At 42.2% G+C, this 23,230-nt stretch overlaps 1 protein-coding gene across 1 annotated transcript in view; it reads right to left on the bottom strand.

The window, feature by feature from the left end:
• The window catches only part of znf827 (zinc finger protein 827), a 66,079-nt gene that overhangs the window by 6,773 nt on the left and 36,076 nt on the right, over window positions 1-23,230 (bottom strand). The window contains exons 6-13 of the mRNA XM_070827514.1: window positions 15,984-16,226; window positions 13,108-13,162; window positions 12,813-12,913; window positions 7,172-7,309; window positions 5,716-5,887; window positions 4,579-4,745; window positions 1,601-1,810; window positions 189-366 (exon numbers count right to left, since the gene is read on the bottom strand). Of these exons, the coding sequence (XP_070683615.1) occupies window positions 189-366; window positions 1,601-1,810; window positions 4,579-4,745; window positions 5,716-5,887; window positions 7,172-7,309; window positions 12,813-12,913; window positions 13,108-13,162; window positions 15,984-16,226 (1,264 nt within the window). The remainder of the gene's footprint in view (window positions 1-188; window positions 367-1,600; window positions 1,811-4,578; window positions 4,746-5,715; window positions 5,888-7,171; window positions 7,310-12,812; window positions 12,914-13,107; window positions 13,163-15,983; window positions 16,227-23,230) is intronic.

Genomic DNA, 23,230 nt, shown 5'->3' with positions numbered 1-23,230 from the left:
CGAGATGCCTGCAAACTGCAGTTTTTGATTTTATCAAAATGAAGTCAAATGTAAATATGCCATAAATAGCACACCCCTAGCATTGGATCTATGAGTGTGTATATTCTGTATGTGTAGTGAAGTGAAAGGGCGAGGGAGGGGAAGGACGGGAGGAGTTAGGAACCTCTGTCTGTACTTGCTTTCCTTACTTGAGCCCTCCGGAGGGGACGGTGTGGCACTTCTTGTGCTCCAGCAGCTGCTCAGGCGTCTTGAGGAACTTGTGGCAGACGTCGCACTCAAACATTCGCGTGATGAGGTGGATCTGGAGGTGCCGTTCATACATGCTACGCGTCTTGCACACAAAATTGCAGAAGACGCACTCGAAGCCTGCTGAGGAGAAAAGAGGAAAGGGTGAGTTTTGATTATTTTAAATTTGATAATTCGGTCGTGCACTTCAGCTTGCTCCTAGACGTTAGGGAAATTAGGTTTAACAATTTCTGCTCACACAGATTCTCAGCTGTTAAAGGAGTACTCCAAAGATTCAGTCCTACACTTCCATGTGAAAGCTTTTATTTTATTTTTTTAAAAAGGGGTTGAAATATCCTGACTTGGAGTCCAAAAACAATGGATCCTTCACTTCTCATGGTGCAACTTGACGGTTTATTTTGTAAGACCCTGCCTGACGGATGTCCACATCCCCACAGACCCCAAATTTGTAACAAAAACTTAATAAATTTGTCCTGACTTAATAAATCCTGACGACATTGTCTGGGTTTTTTCTCTGACTCCTCCAGAGCCACTGAAGACGTTAGACATGTATTTTGACAGGGCGAGTCCTCCTCCTCATGGCTAGTAAAGTGATCTAAAATTGGCAGAGTAAAGTTACTTAAAGAGGAAAAGTAACTCAAGACAGCCAGGATTAGACCACATACATAAACAATTATGTGAGTTTTTTTTTTTTACCTTCAGAACTTATTTATAATGTTCTGCAACTGTGCTGGATTAATGGGTGTATTTTTTGAATGACAAAAGTGCAAGTTAATGATCCTTTGTCTTCTTGACGCCCATATTTGGTCTGTCATCCAGTGCGAACACCTTTCTGGCCATAGAGCAAGTGTTTAATCTTCATACAGCTCTAAATGATGAGGATAATTAGATAATAAGAGGACAGACTCGATGGCTTGAAAAGCTCTGAAAACGTATTTTCTCGCTCATCTCTTACTGTGACGGATGAGGCCCTGAATGAACTCAAAAAAATCTGCTAAGAATAAGCAGTTTAGGTTATTCCACATTAGAGATTTCTGTATTTGTTTTGGTTTCTGTGAGCATGACTGGTTTGAGGTGGGAGGGGCCAGTTGGTAAAAGGTACTGTTACATACTTGCGTGCATTAATCAGGATGTATCAGTTTTTGGGTTGTTTGGTCACTGTAAATCCAATCCGATCAAATCACACAAACACAGTTCTAGTGAAATAGATTAGCTGCATACTTGAATGTATAACTAATAATAACACCTGATGTTTTTCATAATGTTGTTGTTGCCTATTCATCTGATTCAGAATTATAAGAGGCTTTAAGATGATGAAGTATATCTGATTGTAATAGTTGCCACAATCCCTTGCCTTTGTCCGACTTGTCCTCAGTTCCTGATCCCGAGTGGCTTCCAGAGCTGGACTGGCTGCCTGCGGAGGAAGGTGGAGCGAGCAGGCCTCTGAGTTCTTCGTTACCGTGTGTGAGGTCTCCGCCCTCCGAGCTGTTGAGTGAATCGCTGAGGGCCGACAGGGACGAGGAAGTGCTCTTAGTCTCGCTGAGGGGACTCCTTGAGTTCAGACCTGGACACAAGAGGACAGAGGGCAGAAAGTAAGAAATCTTCATCACTACAATCAAAAGCAATGCTGAGGGAAAAGAAATGACTAATACTGGCTCTAACTAAAGAGGATATTAAAGATATTATGTGGGGTTTAAATATAACCCCCTGTTACCTACATGCACACGTACAATGACATAGACACAAACAGAATACCAGCAGCCAGCCTCAATAGTTATGTGCTCTGACTGAGGCCCTGCTGCCAGTCAAATCAAGATGCACTGTGCTTTTATTGATCCCCTTCTCTAAGTCTGCAATTCACTGAGAAGAGAGAGGGAATTAGAAGGGGAGGGAGGAGGGAGGAGGGAGGAGTGAGGAGCGCGGGTCATGGCCGAAGGAGCTAAGATGGCGGGAGCATCTCAGGGCACAGCTCAACAAAGGGCATTCACTCAGGAGGGAGTGAAAGGAGGGAGAAAAGGCTTCACAGATCCTGAAATGGTTGACCTATCTTTTTAATTCAGGCACACACACAAGTCTAAAACATACAGGAATGCACACATGCAGCGTACACACAAGGAATTGCACAGTAACAGAAGATGTGATTAATTTAATTGCCTTCAATCTAATCTAAATATACCAGGGTCATTCACAGCACAGTGTTAGCAGCATTTTGAATACAGTATTGAAACAGCTTGAGGAAGCTTTTATCTCCTCTGCTGCAGTATTTAACATACACTTGCCTTCACTTACAACACCCAAAAGGCTAATGTCACAGAATCTAAGCAAAAAAAAAAAGTCAGTGGGCCTCGACCTTGAAACACACCATAACTGAAAAATATTCTATTTTACCAAATAGCTTGCTCTGCAATCGCCTGGCAACAATCATGATATAGAGGTGGAAATAAACACTCAGAATCTGCCAAAGTACCACGCGTAGATATCAAGGAATACTGTCACATAATTCACCACCTACCCCCTTACAGAGAAGAGCACCCAAGCAACCCTTTCCCTGTGTAGAGTCCAGTCTTCACAGGGGGTCAGCTTGAACTATGACACCTGCTGAGCTCAGCCCCCTCTTGCCTGGGCGTGTCCTCGCAGTTGAGCAGATAACTAGCCTTTTACAGTCTGTCAGAGCACCACTTAGAGTGAATCCCATTTACCCAACCCTCTATCTACCTAACAAAAAGGGCTGGACCTTGACAAATTATTAAAATCTCTGCATATGGAAGGCAGAGAATGTGTGAGGTGACTATAAGCCACACTTTGGTACATTTGTGCGTCGGGTGGGGGTGTCCATCTTGTGTGAGACCGAGATAAATGCCAAGCCAGGCTGAGAGACTTAAAAGATGGCCACAGTGGCATCGTAAACCCAGTCCGTCTCCAAAGGACCCAAGGCCTATTGATTTTTTCCCCTCAGGCACGATAAGGGCCAACCTTCTCAGATAAACAAGGCCACTGTGGCCTCTGAAAGACCCTTCAGCTGTCTAGGCCGGACAATCCCACCCACCCACACATACACACAACAAGCACACATTGAGGAACAGTGGAAGAGCAAAACGTCAGCAATAAACTGGACAAAGCTGTTTTAGACAAAAACACTCATATCGACCACCAGGGGTTCACACCAGCAGCTTTAAAAGTCCAAAGCAGGTCGACTGGAGGAGGCTTGTTTGTGAAACCCAATTCTACTGCTTTTCTTTCCCTGTGCCCTCTGATCCGATACAGCGCTATGTCTTCATGAAGTGTAAATTACTGTTACATTATCATGTTTTGACCTGAAACAGTCTTTGCTGACGTCCTCTCACATACAGGAAAAAGCCGGGAAGATACAGTCCAGTCAATAAGTATTTAGACAGTGATGCATTTTTGTTGCCTTGGCCCTGTAATCAAGCACCTTGGATCTGAAATGAAAGTAGAGCTGAAACCACAGAACCATTATTTGTTTTAATTGTTTAAAAAAAAAAACAGATACCAGCATCTCAAATGAGATTTTTTTGTTTTTCCTTAGAAAATCAAACTGTTTTTGGATTTACATGTTACGATTCGATAATTTTCTGCAAATTAAATGATTAATTGTAAAAAATAATCTGAATCAAAATAATTATAATTATTATTAATGAATTGTAGTCCTATGTGAAACATTAATGTGAGGGTGCTACCATGCACATACAGGCACAGATTGAGTGAAAAATGTGAAAATCGTAACCTAATCTTTAGACTATGCATAAAAACAGGCTGCAGTTTTTAAAAGCTGAAAGTCAGCTCTTTAACCTCAGTCATTGTTTAAATTTAAACCCCATGTACTGGAGTACTGAGCCAAAACAATAGAAAATGTGTCACTGTCCAAGTACTGCACTGTATTTCTATTCTGAGCTGTGAACAAGAGCCACAATGTGTAAGCTACCACCCACTCTAACATGTGAGAGTAATTTTGAAAATAACTCCATAAATCATTTTTCTAGGGGTTGAATCGTGTACTTTGCTACTATCCAGAACATCTTCGAGAACACTGCATGAACAGTGGAAAGGAAAAACGCAGAACCAGTTCTAGTGTCAGCTTGTGACGAGTTGCTTCTTTTCTGTGTTGTGTTATAGTAATAACTTAATAGATCTAGTACTATTGGTTAGAAAGAAATAGAATACACACAAAACACAAATTGATTAACCAAATATATATATATATATATATATATATATACACACAGAGAGAGAGAGAGAGAATAGCTGACACACATCACAGAGGACATCTTATTAATGCTGTCACTCCGCCATGCATCATCAGGGACTCTGTACCTGCATGTCCAGTACTAATGTGGTTCTTCATGTCGTTCTCCTCCATGCAGACGTAGTCACAGACGCTGCAGCAGAGCGAGAACATCCACTGCTCCTTGTCCACATGGAGCGACATGTGGCTGACAAACTGGGCGTTCAGCTCCGTCTGGAAATCACACACATGGCAGCTGGACAGAGAACAGAGAGAAAAAGGAAGGAAGATGGCGAGAATAACAGAGGGGGGGCAGTCAGCTGTAGTGTTACATTATGTCCACATAAATTGGTAAGTGGTGCATCGTAGATACATTTCTATTCATTTGATGAAGATTATTGGAAATGAAAACATTTCTACACTGCAGACATGGTGCTACTTAATCCTCCCTCTTATATCGTCATTAACAGTGTAAAAGTATTGCAGCAATGGTACAACGTTTTGGGAAAAACACACATTCGCTTTCTTACTGATGATTAGATGAGAAGATCGACATCACTCTCCTCTCTGTATGGTAAATATGAAGCTCCAGCCAGGAGACACTTCGCTTATCTTAGCATAAAGACTGTAAGTAGGGGTAGACCACTAGCTTGGCTCTGTCCCAAGTTCAAATATTAATTTACCAACACATCTAAAACTCAGTACGGAGTGCTGTTGTCTGCACACAGCTTTACTCACTATGCCCGAACAAGAAATAGTTCAGCACATATCTACTAATATTTTTACACTTTGTTATGTACAGATTAAACAAACAACATTCAACATGTTAATTAGTGAGCTTTAGAGTTGCTGGCAGGCTGACTTTTTACCTTTGAACAGAGCCAGGCTAGCGGTTTCCCTCCTACGTCCAGTTTTATGCTAAGCTAAGATAAACTCCAAGTCTCCTGTCTATAGCTTCATACTATATTTTACAAATAAATGTGAGTGTGGTATTGATTTTCTCATCTAAAAGGACAGAAAGAATAGAAAGAAAGATAAGCAAATAAGCATAATTTCCAGATAAATTATAAAAAAAGACAAAATAACCACAGGGAGAAATGAAATCAAGAAATACATCAGGACAGAACTAGGCATCAAGCTGCAGATACAGATCAATCTAACCTCTGATATTGGCTGTGGACATCCTAAAAAGAGTTGGGGGTTATGCTTTGGTGCGTTATCACTACCTGTAGTAGTAGGGGCAGTTCTTGCGCTCGGTGGAGTCAGCTGTAACAGCGCTGACGATCTGCTCAGCGTCTGTGTTGACCAGCTTGACAGAGTGGATGGTCAGGTGCTGATTGAGGTTAGCCCTGCACTTGGCTGCGTAAGGACACAGGTGACACTTGTACTTCCTCTCTTCTGCAACAAAATACACACAGACACAAGACCTCGGGTTACTGTAAACGCCACCACAGATGATATTTCATTAAGCTGCGCTCAGCCTCTGAGCCTTTAAAGCAAGCTTAAACCTAATTACTTAATGCCTAACCCTGCCTCACCTCTGCCTGACCCCAACTGTAACTCTGATCTTGGGAAGAGGACGAAGAAACGCCTTATGATGTCTGACAATACTCAACCTTTCAGGTAATATTCCTGTAGATGCCACGAGATGGTGAAAATATGAGGCACGTACACAAATCATTTTACCTTATTTCCGAGCACTATAGAATCAAATAAAAATGCAAAAACAGTCTTTCCTTTTATCCCTAAACAAATCAACATAACACATCCTCTCCCTCTAACTTCCCCTCAAAACCACACACACACAAACACACACACACACACACACACACACACACACACACACACACACACACACACACACACACACACACACACCCCATTTGCCCCAAGGACATGAAGCCAGGCAACCTTTATGTCGCCGGGGAAACCAAAAAGACCATCACACTGACATATGCCCCTGCTTCTGCTCTCTGTGGTGTGGCCAAGCTGTTCACAGCCAACACTCTCAGATGGTGTGTGTGTGTGTGTGTGTGTGTATGTGTCGTGTAATGTGTGCACGCAAAATGTGAGAGCATGTCCAATTGTGTGGGGGCATTTTGTACACGAGTCTCCATTTGTGCGCCCAGCGCTTTTTAGCCTGCACACCCAAGTAGGTTGCATTCATTTCTAATCCAGCGTTAATTTGCTTTAAATAAAACTGTATAAGCGGGATATTCATTAAGTTGACTGTGATGGGGTAGAGTGGATCAATTGGGAGCAAAGAGGAGTCAGGTTTGAAAACACAGTGTAATCAGGACACAAGGGAGTGTACAGCTTCATCCTGAGGAAGTCTCCCGTGTCTGAGTGTGAGAGAGAAAGTGTAAGAGGGAACCAGTCGTGGCTGCATCAGAATCACTGGTGTGTGTGTGTGTGTGTGTGTGTGTGTGTATACTCTGTAAGGCATCCTTCTAGCTGGGTAATTAGACGGGCAGTTTTCCCAGTGAGACTAATCATGGTAGTAATCTCTTTAAAGGAAGGGTAATCTAGTCTAGTAAGCCTTATTTACTTACTGTGGGCAGCACAAACACAGCAGCCAACATCTATACATTAACAAACGGATGCAAATCTACAAGCCAACGGTGCGGCGGCGGCGGGGTGTACAAACACTAACGATGTCGTTGCGTCTGTGTGTTTATTTACCTGTGTGTAGAGACAGATGTCTAGACAGAGTCTGTTGTCTACCGAACACCTTGCCACAGACGGGACAGGGGAAGAGCTGTTCATTTAGTCTCCACTGGGCAATCCCGTTTCCCGGCTCCCCATCGTCCTTTTCTGAGTCTGGAACAAACACAAACAAATGCAGAAAACCATATTCATCATTCACTGCTGACACAATCGGCCACTAACACATCTGCAGGTGGACCAAAGGCTGTGAAGACACGCTGCTATAAATCAAACAAAGTAAGTCAAGTTCAATATGTGTTGATGTTGAATCTGTAACCACTAAACCATAAACATACTGCTGTGGTTTGTGCATATGTGCTGATTGTGGTGTTCTTTGAATCACTGTGCAAACTTGATTTTACCCATGTTCCTCTAAGTAGTTTTTGGGGCATTCTGCTTTTATTCAGTAATACAGTTGAGAGGTAACAGGAAACAAGGGGGCTGGGGTAATTAATGAACTGAATTAATGAGAAATTAACCGAGAAAAGTTGCTATTTCAGCACAGTAAATTATATGCATCTTAACCGCAAGGATGCCCGAACCACGTCCATCTTTAATGAGATCTAACACCAGTAAAACAGCTGGAGCGATGTCGTAGAAGGCATTGTCTGGATTCCTCCATTCATATTTTCTTTCTTTTCATGCTTATTTGCTTTCTTACTGAGGGTTACATGACCACTCCTCACATCTGTCCACTAAATATAAGATTACATCATGCAGGCAGTTAGCTTGGCATAGCAAAAAGACTCGAAACAAAGGGGAAACAGCAGGCTAGCCATCTGGCCAAGATATAGTCTGACACATAACCCCCAATAAAGCCACATCTTGTTGTTTTTACACCTTTTGTGCACGTTACTTAGTGAGTTTGCAAGGTGCACGGAGGTGTATTGTTGAACTTTGGAAAGAGCCAGGTTAGCCAGGTTAGCTGTTTCCAAAACAAAGTTATTTCCAAAAAATGTTTAACATCTCAAAAAGAGAAAATTAATTCATGCATAACATGTGACATTTTCTACCCAACTATAATAATCTCAACACAGTATTCTCTTTACGTGAAGGTGCCCATGTGCCCTCCCACCACCCATCAGTTCTAAGCTCTCCTATGGAGGCTGTGTGGTTTTCCATGCTAATCAGCCTGCATACTACAGAGCATACACCGCTTCTGGCCTCCACCCTCCTGCGCAGACAAGCAGGAGAGGCTGGACTGACAACGGGACAGATGACACAGGCAAGAAATGCAGAGATGATACGGCGCAAGAGACAAAACACACACATAACAATTAATGAGAAGTGGGTAGAAAAATCTACCCATTTACGCTTAATGAACGGCTTTTCCTTTATCGTTCGTAATCGTATGACACAACTACATCACACTCACTCATTTGGTTGCTTTAAATCATGGCAAGCTAGCACTCACATTCCCAAAAACTAGAAACGACAAATCTATTCCTTTTTTTTTTTTTTTTTCCTGTCATGTAATGAGGACAAGGCTCATTCCCCTCAGCGTCAATGAAACAACAGAACAACTGATACACTGTGGGCTAATTTGCTAACCCACAAGACTGAAACCTGTCTGCTACCATTTGACAGATGCTCCTTGTCTAGCCTGCGGGTGGGATGCAGTGCAAATGCATTCTTAATGTCAACAGCAAGCTCCAGTCCTTTGCTCTAAAGCCTGCAGCATACACATATCACTGTAGCTCTCCTTACAGTATGTCACCCCCCTCCTCCCCCCAATCAAAGGAATTCAAAGAATAAGAGCGACTATTTTCAGATGCTTTGATAGAATCTGAAAAATTGAAGTAATTCACAAAGGTGAACACATCACACTTTTATCCCCCTGTGCCATACAATTTCTGCAGATGGAGGCAGGGTCTTTTACTTATTGTCTATATTATTCAGAGAACATGCGACACAGGCTGACCTTGGCCAGAACATTTGTATTTGCAAGGCATTAGAAGAAGGAAAGGAATTCTTTGAGATTCTCTGGGCTTTATTTTCAGTGTTAATAAAGGATGGAAAAACTCTGCTGCTTAGTTTCTCCCTCTCACTAAAAGTTTTGATTCTTTGCAGATGGAAGTCACTGTGGATAAGCTTAACAATTCTTCACAAAAGAGGGGGGGAAAAAACAAAAAAATTTATGTCAAAGTCACATAAATTTTATATTCAACATCATTTTCTGGCAGCTTTTGGAGTCACAGTTTACCATTAAAATGTGTGTGTGTTTTTTTTTATTTTACATTGCCGATTAATGAGGTGTTTGTGGGGGTCAGGATACCACAATGAGGAATGTTTTCTGGCATTTCGGGAAGGTTTTATGTCAACCAAATAGAAGAACAGATGCACTGGCTTTGGAAGGAAGGTGGTGTGAAAGGACATTTTACTGTTGTTGCACTGACTCACAAACCCTGCAGCATTTTGTCTGTAACTGTGTCACATACATAATCTCCTCTTTGCCCTCTACATGCAAACTAGTAAATTTATGTAGTGTGCCTTTGTTTATTTTGCTTTTATTTGTGTCACACCATCCCTCACACATGTGTCAAAGCAAAATACAGCACATTCAGTTTGATTCAAGCGCACAGAAATCTATTTAAGCTCTTATTTTACCAAAGGAGAGTGGCTAGTGTGGTTACTTATGAAAAGCACCCTATAGGCATTTTGTAATGTAGGTAATATATGAGCCACAAAGTGTTCTATAATTAATCAAACATAATTAATTTGCTATACAACTTTTTACACTATGACAAAATAAAATTCTCTATATATGAATATTATAATATATAAAATAAAATATATATAAAATCATCATCATCATTCTAAGCACACACCCACTCAGCTTTCAGGAGAAACAGCACGTTCAAACTGTGAAATCTTAAATAAACAGAGCCTGCTGCGACATGTAGATCAATTTTAGCAGCTGCAATAATTTGACAGAAAATTAGTTGCCAACTAGTCTGACAGTCAATCATTTAAGATGATTTTTAAGCAAAAATGAGAGACATTGTCTCATCGTAGCTTTTCCGATGTGCAAATTTGCATCTTTTCTCTTTCTCGTTTTACATAATGGTAAACTGAATATGATGCATCTCTATCCGTCGTCTTCCTTCTGTGGCTCTGTGACTCACCGCTGTAATAAAGGTGAGTGAGGGCACGAGTGTAATGGTAAATGCATGTAAGTAGACCACAGTAAAGCAACACTTGGCTGAAAATGGAATAAATAATCAGCAAACAGTGTGTATGTTTGTGGCTCCTCACACAGAGAAAAGCCACAATAGGTGGTGAAGGTGTCACAACACGAGACACGTCAAGAAACTCCGACCTTGGCCAATGTGCAGGTAAAGGACTTCCTGACCTCCTGGATCTGCTGGATTCTGTGTCTTACCATGACAGCGGCGCTGATATTCGACTACTACTGGCTTCTCTACAATCTCATTGTCTGTGTATGTCTTATTCTGAGAATCCCAGACCTTCTTATGAGGCCTGTGGCTAAAGCTTAACACATAAAAGCATTAACTTGTCGCGACTCACGAGTGAGACTAGAGGATGCTGTGGTCAGGGTTGGGACTCCAGGCCATGACCCACCAAACACACTGATGATTAAGCCAGTTAGGGTGTGGCGTGGGCAGTGGCGTGGTTAATGGTTTAATTAGTGCTATTAGAACTGGAGAGAGGGACACAAGCATGAAATGAAGGACTGTGCTAAACCCCAGACTTGAAGGGAGAAGATGGCAAACTTTCTTGTCCTTCTCGCCTATTCCTTCATTCTTGTTTTAAGGGAAAGGCTCATCATTCTTTTATCTCCACATTATAGTTTTTCAGCTCACACACCATTAGCAGCCATTACAATGAGCAGTTTTCTGTCTAAACAATACCGATAGTCACTTCTGTTGCTCGCAGATAAATAGCTGTGTAGACAGAGCAGTACTGTAAATGAGTGTAGAAACCTGCAGCCTTCACTTCGAAGTTTTTTAATCACTATAATAATGAAAATAAATATACATTTTTCATCCTATAAATAAAAGAACATTGTCGAATACATCATTAAAATATCTGCAATAACAATGTCAGCTATTGCTTTTAAATATGTAGCGAGTTTCATGACACAGACATCAGTTACAAGTTAAAGTTAGTAAATTACATGTTCTACAAGCACCACAGTTAAGTTAAGGTGGCTAAACTCTTAATGCTCGGTCCAAAAAGCGTGAAGGCTTGTGTGGAAAAGGTGGTATGAACTAACAGGAAAGGACTGCAAAGTTTTCCAACCACTGAAAAACTGAACATCTGTTTGATTAAACGTCTGCCTTCCTACAGCTGCAACTAGAAATGCCTACTGATAATTTTAGCAGGGGTAAACAAAACAGGGAGAGAAAGAAAATGCAGACACGCAAAAGAAAAAGAACAGGTGTAGATGGACACATGATGCACAGAAAAGAGTGAAACAGTCCAACAGTAAAAGAGCGAGCGGCAGAGGCTGAATCCGAAGCTTAAACACACAAGGGAAAGGGGAGGTGGGCCGGGCGAATTAACTTTCAGGACACTCTTGACACCCAGAAGCCAATCAGATTTTCATTAACTGGCAGAGGGACAGGCAAAGCTGGCACTAGCTAATTAACCTCTGGATCTCTCACTGCCAAAGGAACATGGAGGGAAGTTCTGGGATGCCAGGGAAGAGGGAAGGAGAGGGAGACGGTGGGAAGCCCTGGGCAGAGGCCTTCAGGTTGGGGAAATGGGTGAGAGTGCAGAGAGACTGAATGGAGCTCTAAATATGAAACGGGGAGAGTCGGTTTACCGGAGGGGAGGGTGAGATCATGTAAAGTTGGAGGTGGTTAATTGTGATGCGTCCTTGTGGCCGTATACTCAGGTTTAAAGGTGCCTTCATGTGTGCTGACATGTTGAGTAACTTGCCAGGATACAAAGCTTCTGTGAGAGTGAGTGTGTTTTTTTTTTTGTGTGTGTGTGTAGGAAGTGTTTGTAAATGCAGGAACATGTACGTGTGTGTATAAGGATCATCTCTGCATAATCAATTACTTGTCCAAGCAGTAGAATGACATGAAGCTTTGGACACTTTGTTTGAAGCTACTGTACTATGAAGGATGCAGCGATACTGACTTAAGTTAATTATTCCTTGTTTTGGTCAGCTGCAAATTACTTTTCTGTCTTATTAGGTATTTGGAGCAGATAATCTTTGTGTACAAGAGTAAAACAGCAAACATGGATAAACATAAATACACTGTTACTGTTTCTGCAACTATCTAATTATTTTCATTAACGATTCATCTGACAATCATTTTCTCAATTAGTTTAGTCTATGAAATGTAAAAAAATTACCCAGGATGATACCAACTATTTGTTTATTTTGTCTGCCCAACAGTCCGGAGCCAAAACATGTTCAATTTACGGTCAAATATGACAAAGAAAAATCGCAAATATTTATTTATATTTGAGAAGCTGGAACCTGAAAATGTGTGACACACACGTGACACAGTATGAGCAAAGACAATGCCCATCCATCTCCTGCCTGCCAAAAAAACGGCTAGTGACATGTCCATGTTCCTCTGCTCCTACTCTAGTTATGTTCCTGTGTGTGTGTGTGTGTGTGAGATTGTGAGTGTCTTACCATGAAATGCTGCCCTGGTAGAGGAGCTGGCCTCTGCGGGGGAAGAGCTCTTGGAGCGCGAGTTAAAGGGTGATTGTCTGAAGCACTCGTCCAGAAATGGACTGAAACAGGATACATAATAATAAGTTACATGACTGTGAAAACATTCATTCAAACTATATTTACACAGTTTATTATCTATAATGAATTTGAATAAATAAACAGCCAATTCATATTATGGAAAATTGAGATGAACATTTAGAAGGCAAAACATTTCACAACTAAACAGCAAACACGTGCAGTATTACCGACTCACCTGTTTATTCCCACCATGTTGCTGTCTTTATGGTTGTTGGATTTGCTGACTTTTTCTGAAAAAAAAAAAAAAAAGCAAACTCATCAAATCAATCAATACAACATGTGTTTATAGTTTAGCACTTCTGTTGTACTATATATTCAATTCTGGCCCTTAAACAGACACAGGAGTTACAGTATACTTTCCATGTATGACCACCTGTTACTGTGTGGGTCAAATGATGGCCACTGATAAGCCAACCCTACTGATGATGAAGAACATGGTTGGTGGCATCAAAAAAAAGCTAGTAAATGGACCTTGAGTTGAGAAACTAGACTTTTGAAGGTCAACAATGAATTTTCAAGCTCAGTTTATGTTTATGTTTTAAGGCCCGACTCCACTGTAGAGAACAGATAAACAGATGTGAGGAGCTGCTTCTGTCCATTAATAAATAGTTACCATGTCATAAAAATTCGCTGCACATTGGCCATTACAGAACAGACAAAGAAACAATATATGATTCTGATTCCTCAAAGTTTAACTCGTTCGCCGAGTCAGCAGGGGTGCAGCGGCCATCTGGAGTGGTGGGAGACACTGTGATGGGCCTGCCGACCTGTGGGCTGAGAGTTAGCCCAACAACGCCGATATGACTCTTAAAAAGAAAACAATGATAATGTCCATGGCTGCATTAGACTGCCCAGATGGCGCATGTGTGTGTGCGTGTGCTTATAATATTTTATTTCAATGTACATACTAGAGTCCAGCCGCACGCAGATGTGTTTTTAACATTTTGTTTAATACAGGACCACTGACAATGGCCTCAAAAACTTTGAAAGAGTTGAATCAACAGCACGAACACAATGTCAAGGAAAAGTGAAGATTATTATCTTGAGGAAGGATTTAGAATTTATTCCAAGGATTTTTTTTTTTATTTGATTGCATTGTACAGATCTACCTAACAGATTTGTGCTCAGTGTAAATACTGTTAAAAGTCTTAAGACACATATTATTTCATGGCAATGCTTTAGGAGAATTAAATACAAAATATGTGTCCAAATGGTGATTATCAAACCAACTTAAAGCTGGTGCCCGATTGTTCACACATCAGTACCTGGCTGGATCGCTTGTGTCTAGTAAAACCCCAAACATAGCAACGTGGAATGTAGTCAATCGATCAATCAATCAGTTACATGCTGTGATGAATCAGACAGCTCCTGATGCCTAACAAGCCTAAAATTACATTCCACAAAAATGTAATAATGTCTACAAACATTAGCAGAGGCATTCTCTTTGTGAGGTGAAGCCTCCACTATAAAATGCAGGAAATCCTGCAAATAAACACTCATGTAAAGAGCCAAAAGGGTCAATAATTGATCGTTTTTTTCCCAAAACCTTTGATGGCTTTCAGGTTCCTGCAACTTCACGGTCTGGGGAATGTTCAGACCCGTCTTTCTGACACCTAAGAACACACCTGTTTTACAACAAGGTGGTTGAGGCTCTTTATGATCACATAGTATCCATTTTTAGTTAATCAAAGAGTGGTTGAGTTGTAAACCAAAATGATTTTGAGAGGTTGCTAAGTGGTAACTAAAACGAGAATTGTAAAATCAGCTTATACCACTTCTTAGCCACCTGATGTGAGCACACAGACAATGGGTTTCAGTATTCAAGCAGTAAAGAGCACTATACAAAATGCCTGAGAATGGAGCCATATGTGTGAGTTTCAAGGCGATGTACTGAAGTGAATTTCAAAGCTGCAACCATCTCAGTGTTCAGAGCGACCTTGCTACTGATGTGTCTCTGAGGTCCTACTGCTCTGGGTAATTCATATTGATTGCTCATTGTGTGACAGCAGCCCACTCTGTTCCAGTCCCCCTTGCATTCAGACCCAGTTCTAAGGGGGCGGTTGTTGCTGTTGCCAGGCTAGCGATGCCCTGGTCTCCCTGGGTGGGCATACTGGGTACCCCTGCTGCCCTCTCTACCCTCCTTATCCTCTGCCCCCCGCTACAGCCCCCCCACTCCCGCTACCCCACCCCCCCACCCCCACCCTAAACACCCCACTCCGTCACACTGCTCGCCAAGGACAGAGGTCTCTTTCCACGTTGCCATGGAGATGCCGCACGGGAGAAATGTAAAGGGAGGGAGGGAGGGAGGGAGGGGAAGTGCAGGGGGAGAGCGTGTGCAGCCAAGTGTGCTTGAGCCGGCATGTCTGAAAACGAGTCAAGGGAGGGACAGAGAGAGAAAGAGAGAGAGAGAGAGAGAGAGAGAGAGAGAGAGAGAAAGGAGGAGAGGGAGGAGGGAAGAGGGGGCATTTGTGCAGACACCACTCCCCATGGGGCCTTGTGTGAGTGTGTAAAGGTGTGCATGCAAGACTGTGTGGGAAAGAAAGACTGTCAATGTGTGAATTTGTGAATATGTGTGAGAGCAAGGAGAGAAAAAAGATTTTACAAGAGCTTGTTTCTCTATATGGCATTTATGCAGAGCAATCAGAGGCTGGACAGCACTGGGGTCACAGCCCGGGATTACAAGCCTGACCCCCCCACCAACTCCCACACACACACACACACGCCTTTTCTCTGGGGGGCTATGGTTCCACCTCAAAGCTCTGTCTTAATCTAGCAATACAAACAGCTGTCTGCTGCTTCAATGTCACTTTCATGGCCATGCAGGTAAAAAGCAGGATGTCATTGCGTGTCACATATCCTTGACTTTAATACAGAGCCAACAGAGGATGGAAATGGAAACATGTAGGTTTTATGGTGAGTATCAAAAATTGTCCAAGGTTTACGCTGCGGTGCTGCGGGGGAATAGAAGACATGTTTCTGTGCATGTGTGTGTTGTGGCTCTGCTGTTGATCAGCGAACGGCGTCTGCCTGACATGTGATGAAGGAGCATACCTGACAGTTTGAACAGTAGTTCGGAGGCCATTTTGACCGATATGTCCTGGGAGAAGAGGTCTTTCTGGGGGCGGGCCAACGTCTCTGGGAGGTTACTCATTGGCTCACTCTTCTCACACGCCCCTAAAGTGCTGAAGGCCAGCAGGTGAGAGGCAGGTGGGGTGAGCTCTGCAGGGGGTGGGTCCACCTCCATGGGCTCTGCCTTTACTTTCACCTTCTGGTACTGGGCGTCTTTGTTGTTCTCTGCATGATGATAGAACAAGAGGACAATCACTGGTTAGACTGATTCAAGCGAGTCGGCAGTGGTAAAAAAAAAAGCACATTTGAGATTCAGCACCACAGATTCAGATTTCAGATTTGAGCTGTTATTGTAGCAGTTTCACTTAATGAATTCTTTCCCCTGTAAACATCTCTCTAAACATCCCAGATGTTTTTAGTTCAAGAAGTGCTCACGTCAAAAGAAGTAAAACTCCAATGTCACAAAAATACAGCAAATATAGCTGCAATACAGCCATATTTGTAACTTTAACACTCTAGTATTAGTACTTTTACTTAAGTCAAAGATCCGAGTACTTCTTAAACCACAGGTTATTGTTGACCACTGCTACTACTAGAGTTTGTGGTCTTTGTCTTAATTAGACAGAATTACACTGAAAGGTGTTTCATCTACTGAACTCCACTATATTTACATTTATATATGATGGAGAAAAAATAGAAACAATTGAAAGAGTGTGTAACTAAAGTTAGTATTCATTTCAGGACCATTAGTTTACAATGTATTGGTCATTCTGTGCATTAAGGCCATTAAACTGTATATTGAGAACTTAAAATAAAACAAAATGAAAAATACTCTGAAACATCCCAAAACATAAAGTACATCATCAAGTCAATTGGTCTATGGATAATTAATGAAGTTCTGAAAAATGCCATAGCATGCGTACTGTATGTCAGTTTCACATAACTCATGACTACAGAACAGTTTGAACACAGACGATTACAGTGCACCTGCATATCAAATAAAGACTTTTTTCCTGTCAAATCACCTGACAGAAGTACTTATCTTGTACAAGTCAAGTCAATCTTAATCATGCAGCCTGAGTCGGATATAGATATGAAAAAAAATCCACAAAAATCCCTCAGAAAGAGAAACAGAGGGGGGATCCCTCTTTCAGGACGGAGAGATATTCAATAGATGTTGTGCGTGTTGAGTTAGACAGAAGATAAATCATTAATCTGATTTCTCAGATACTGTATTAGATAATTAATACGCACCATTGGTCAAGTTGAATATTCCAAACAAAACGACTTTCCCTTGAATATAAAGTAAATGAAAGCATCAGACATGCATGCTTGAAGATGTAGTATGAGTGGAATTAAAGCTAAAATAGGAAAATCCAAATAACAGCCAAAACACAAGCATTGGTGCTAAAGCCGCGCTGAGCCGGTTAGCATCTTGCTGTGTAATTATTAGGCCAAGAGGGCACCGGGAGGTCACACTCTTGCTTGGGGGAGGGCCTCGGCAGCTCATGTAGGTTCAACGAAGTAATCAGGAAAGACACTAAAACTAAAGGGAGCAGTGAATATATGTTTACAATAACTTCCAGTGTCGATGTTGACTTACTTCTCATGCAAGTTCAAAAGGTGAGGCAACAAAGGCAGGCTAAAAATAGTCCAAATGGCATCTGTTAGGAATGTCCCGAGCTGATCTGCAGAATCAAACACTGACTTTCCTCTCGTTACGGATATTAAACAAAAGAGCAAAGACTGCCATAAAAAAATATTGGAAACTATTAAAAGGAGACTGTGAGGGAGGCTATATTTTCTTAATGCAGAGCTATTCCGCTGTCAGAAATTGGTTCTCTAATGGCCTCTATGGCTAGATTTACTAGATTAAATGTGGGCCAACTTTGGGCTACAGTAAGTATACAGTGTGCAGCTGTATGATGAATGAATAAAATGAATAAACAAATCAGATTAGAGGGGGGAAAAAAACTTGTCTAGGACACCCCTTAGCATCTGCAAATGTTAGGTATCTGATCTTTTGACTGTGCTGATGGCAGGAGGCAGTGTCTCAGTGTGGTGACAAGCAGGAGCAAGACAAAGCAGCGGGGTTGATACAGTACTGCTGACATGGCGACTCAGCACGATTATGGGATATATGAATTTGGCAGGGCATCGGGAGCAGTGGGAGGGGCAGGGGAAGGTTAGAGGAACTGGAGAAAGAATGGGGGGGGGGGACAGTAACCCTGTACTACCCCTACCACCCCTCCCCTCACATTCTCCACTCCTCTGCTGAACGAGGCCAGTGTGAGACACCCAGGCCGGACGCACGGTAGATTGTGCGCACGTGTGAGCATTCAAGAGTATCTGCTCAAACAGGTTATGTACTTCTGTGCTTATGTGGATGAGTTTAAGTGTAAACTCCCCCATGCCTCCTCCCTGAGGTCCAGGTGTCTGGTTTAGTGGTAGTAGCCAGCATGTGGGGGACACTGACAACCATCAGCCTCACTAATCCCTTAATCAGGTGGCCAGAGTTGGCCAAGAGTAACCTAGGAGAGGCTGACGGAGGGGCAGAGCAGAGGAGGAGAGGGAGGGCGGAGGGGGTAGGGGGCACTGCTCTGTAAGGGTCAACCAAGGGACACGCAAGCTTCCATCATTGGATCACCACTCTAACGACAGAGGCTGAGAGGACTGCTGTGCTGCAAAACCACACACAGTCACACACAAACACACACCCACGTACTAAAGGACATTATATGTACTTGAGCTGCCAGTGCTGGGACAAACATGCTCACAACCCAAAGAGCCATTACAGGGAGAAAATATTTCATCGTGAACACACAGACGGCATGTTGAAAGCATCACATCACAGCAGGCCAAATCAGAAGTCTACCTGTCACAAAATAAATAAACAGAGAAAAAAAAATAGAAAATGTGGCCTTACTCCCACACTGATAATAGCTATGGCTTTTTGGTCGGGGTCATGACCTAATGTTCTGAAGCCATAAAAAGCAGCCCTCAGTCTGCCTGGATCTAGCTTGTGCGTCTCTGTAAGTGAGAGAGAGCGTGTGTGTGTGCCCTCTGTGTCTATGTGAGTATGTGTTATCCCCTCTGGTGCAGAAGCCTCCTGTCTGTGATACACCAGCTGCCATTAGGCCACAGAATCAGGACTGGAAGAATGTGTGTGTGTGTGTGTGTGTGTGTGTGTGTGTGTGTGTGTGCGTGTGTGAGCTTTTCTTTAGTGTCAGTGTTGCTCCAATTCCTCTTCATATTACTTCTACAAATATTTTCAAAACATTTCCAAACTGGTATTAAGTGGTTTATGTTGTGATTTTTTTGAATAAAATCCCAACACCGTTTTCATAGTAATGTTTGACAAAAATGAAAAACTTCACAAGTATTATTTTATTACAAATAGACTAATTTATTACATTTTGACATTAATGCCCAGATTTAGAAGAATATGAGTTTGGCTGGCTGTCCTTTATATAGGAAGAACACCGCCCAGTGTAACTTGGAGTACTACTATTCTAATTCTATTCTTCATTTTTGATTTAAGCGTCAACGTTTGAAGAAAGAAAGGGATACACTGTCCTATTTAAAGCAAGTTCTCTAATCTGTTAAAGCTAAACTCCAACGAGCATGCTTTGTTTTCCTGAAAGTTTAAACCGTGAATTACTGAAACATTTTTTTTTAAATTTCAGAACAGGTATAACAAGCCCACTTGCACGCATGCACAGATCTTTGCTCTGCTGGCTGTTGTTTGTTTGGTAAATAAGAAGTGAACGTTTAGTTTTGAGCTTTAGTTTCAGTGCTTAAGATTCATGCCTCTGCTTAAACAAATGCACATGAATCCCATTTGTGAAGCGCTGCCTGTTCTTCACAAACTAATGACAACTGTCGGATTTTAAATCTGTCTGGATTAGGTGGGTTAAAACGTTTGTCCAAATGTGACCCTTAATTGAGTAAAAGGCTGCAAATGGAAGCTTCCTTAAGCTCTACGTGGTTCATAGTGGAAACCATGTTGCACAATTTTACAATGTATATGAATGTGATCTAAATGCCAAGTTTCTGTTATTCCACTATAAATATCACAATCCCTTTGAAGCACCACTAGCTCAGTTTTGAGTCAGAATAAAAGTGACTGGGGTTTGTGCGATGTTCTGTTTTTAGTGATCAACTTTGACCTCAAATGTCTACTTGAATCTGCGTGGACGTGACAGCCTGTTTCGCTTAGAATATACAGTAGGAAGGTGCAGACCCAGGGCAGATTTGTAACTACACTTAGACAAAGGGGTCACATACCATTAGTGATTTAATGCACACAAAGTCAATTCATTGCACCACTGTGATGCATCGACAGCATAGGAACAAGACAGGCGGTGAGGGAGACAGACAGAGGGAGAGGCAAAGAGGAAGGGTGAAGACGGGGGGAAAAAAAACTGTCAAACTGTGCCAGAAAAAGAACACCCGAGGGTAAGAGAGGAAAGAAGAAAGCTGCATGAGAGAGAAGAGCTGGGGGAGGACAGAAGGATGAGGGATGGCTAGAGCCTAAATGACACCTCTCCACCTCTCCCCCTCCCGTTATCCTAGTCTACCCTTCTCCCTGCTCTGTTATTCCACATCTCTCTATCCCTGCCCCCATCCCTCTCTCTCTCTCAATCTCTCTATTCTCCTGCTCTCTAGCCGACCTGCTCAGACAGGGGTGAAGAGTTCAGGCGCTTCAAAGGCTGCAGTGTGGAGACTGCATGTCATGTGGGAGCCACAGCAGCCCTGCCTGCAGACTTCACAGACAGCTGCTGCTACAATTGATCCTCGACCAGCTAGCTCTCAGTAGTTCAGCTTTACAACGGTCTCTAACTGCGGCTACATCTGACTCTAGAGCAGCGTGCTTGATAAACAGCCCGTCATGAACAAGATGTGGCCCGTATGAAGCAGTCCTAAACAAAAACATTTGGCACAAGCCAGAGCTCACTCAGGGCAAGTACAGCTTTATCACTTAAAGTTGAGAAAAAGACAACAAGTTATTGCATCAGTAATTCTGTCCACAGATAAAAGTACCTACCAAGGGAAAAAAAAACAAACATATATAGCAAGGGGAAAATGAATTTACTCTGCAGTTCTGTAAATAGAACTATAGGCAGTGATAAGAGGCCATCAAGAAAGAAAGAGATGTGGAGGTAGGGAGGGTGGGAGTAAGAGAGGTCAGCTAGCGGCCACACTGAGGGGGCATGATGAGGACACTGTCAAAGTAGAGCAGAGCTTAACAATACTGTAATGCTGTACAGTAATGCCAGTGTTGTGAATTAGAAAGGTAAACTGCTTACACAGTCTGACTTGATAAGCTATGTTGAGTAAAATGGTGAATCCTTTTATGTGTGTAACTAAAAGAGAAAAGGCTGTTTATGTTTTTAATATGTATAAATATATATATTTTTAATCTGATAAGTATTATTTGCTTAGTTTTTGACTCATTTCTAATCTGGCTTGGTGGCATTGATGTTGTTATTTTACTTTGATTTAAGCTTAAATCTTTTTCTTTGCCACGTGACGTTTGCTGACAAGGCCAACCACTGTTTTCATACATTTTGTTCAGCTTCTACTGCGCTTTGTAACGCTGTGACATGTAAGCTTCGAACAATGAGGCACTCTGGTGTTTTGGTGAAAACTGGCTTTTTGAATGCTGAAAATATTGAAGAGCAATAAAAAGGACCATGTTTGTTTTCAGTGCATCATCACTTAGGAGTTAATAATGTGCACATTCTACCATTAATTGCAATGAATGTGTGTGATGCAAATATGCACCAGTTACATAATAATGCTGAATAATGCAAACAAAGACATTATGCAACCACTGTGTAAGTTTAATTTAATTTAAGCAAGAATGTCAATCAGCCTGTCTGTATGTGTTATCTTAAACTGCTTTCAGACTTTAGGAAAGCCTCCTACTTTGGTGGACTAAATCCCTACAGCCACCTGAAGGCAGCAGGAGATGCCCAGCATGTGTTCTATCTCTATCAAGTACTGTGCCGAAGAGCAGAGCCATTACGTACCATGATCCACCGTGGTTACCTCAGGGAAATAATGCACAACCAACCAAGGTGCTTCAAAAAAACCTGCACACATCAGACTGGTCTGTTACAGCATACGTGGTATTCTGCAACTTTGTCTGTTGTATTCTAAAAATTTTAAATTGCAAGTCTGGAGTTGTCTTTTTAGGAAATAAGAGCACAGAAAACTCTTGACGGGGAGCCATGTAGCTGTCAGATTGTCAAGCTGACAGTGACAATACCCACACTGTATGCTGAAAGCATGTGGTATGTGAGTCGGTTGCGGCTCGCACGGTGGAGCCAATCATGTAAAGTCTTTTGAGGAGAAGCCAGGTGGAGCTGGCATCCTTTGATTATAAACAGCGTTAATTATCACTCAATCAATCAGCTTTGGCCACTGCTGCAGGAGCTGCCAATGCTTTTGGAAATCAACACCCACTTTCCAGCTTATTGCCGCATTCAGCCGAGTACTCCGATGTTCATTTAAAACCAAAACAATACATTGGTGTCTTATAAAACCATCGGTATTAACCATCATTTAGAGCTGGTGGACCAAACCAGGAATAAACACCACTTAACATCAAACCTACATTTGATTAGTAACCAGAAAAGGTACAGACTGAATGTTCTTTTGTTCCTGCTGGATCTAAAAGTAGGTTGTCGTTTTCTATATTACCAACAAAAAGATCCTCGTAAGCTATAAATTTGCTGCCGTCAGTTTGTCTTTCTGCTTCTCAGTGGTCAAAATTGCTTGATGCAACTTTTATTAGCAAGGTAACAAGCACTGTAGAGGGGAGAGGGCCTGTAAAATGTCCTCAGAGATGGCAGGCCTGTTCCTAAGGAATGAGGAATGAGTTAAGCGAGTACAAAGTGTGATTTCACACCTATAGTGAGGGTGGCTGGATGGTGAGTGGGTGGCACGGCTGTTACCCACACGATGCCAGTCTGCCAGGGCACCACCTAGGGCCCTACACCCCCCTCCATCCCCCTCCCTTCCTGTGACGCCATGTTCCCCTTGCCCTGCAACACCAGTGCCCATCTGCTAGGACACGTTAGCCGCTGGCGCCAGGGACTATTTAGCCCGGCGTAATTAGCCCCCAGACACCAGCAGCCTGGTTTTAAACAGATGTGGGGGAGGTAGCGCTAGCAAGGCGACTCAACACGACCAACCAATGTTTGATAAGGAAGAGAGGAGAG

Source organism: Pempheris klunzingeri, chromosome 3 (assembly GCF_042242105.1).
Source record: "Pempheris klunzingeri isolate RE-2024b chromosome 3, fPemKlu1.hap1, whole genome shotgun sequence".
Lineage (NCBI taxonomy): Eukaryota > Metazoa > Chordata > Actinopteri > Acropomatiformes > Pempheridae > Pempheris > Pempheris klunzingeri.
This window is presented reverse-complemented; position numbering and strand designations above follow the sequence as displayed.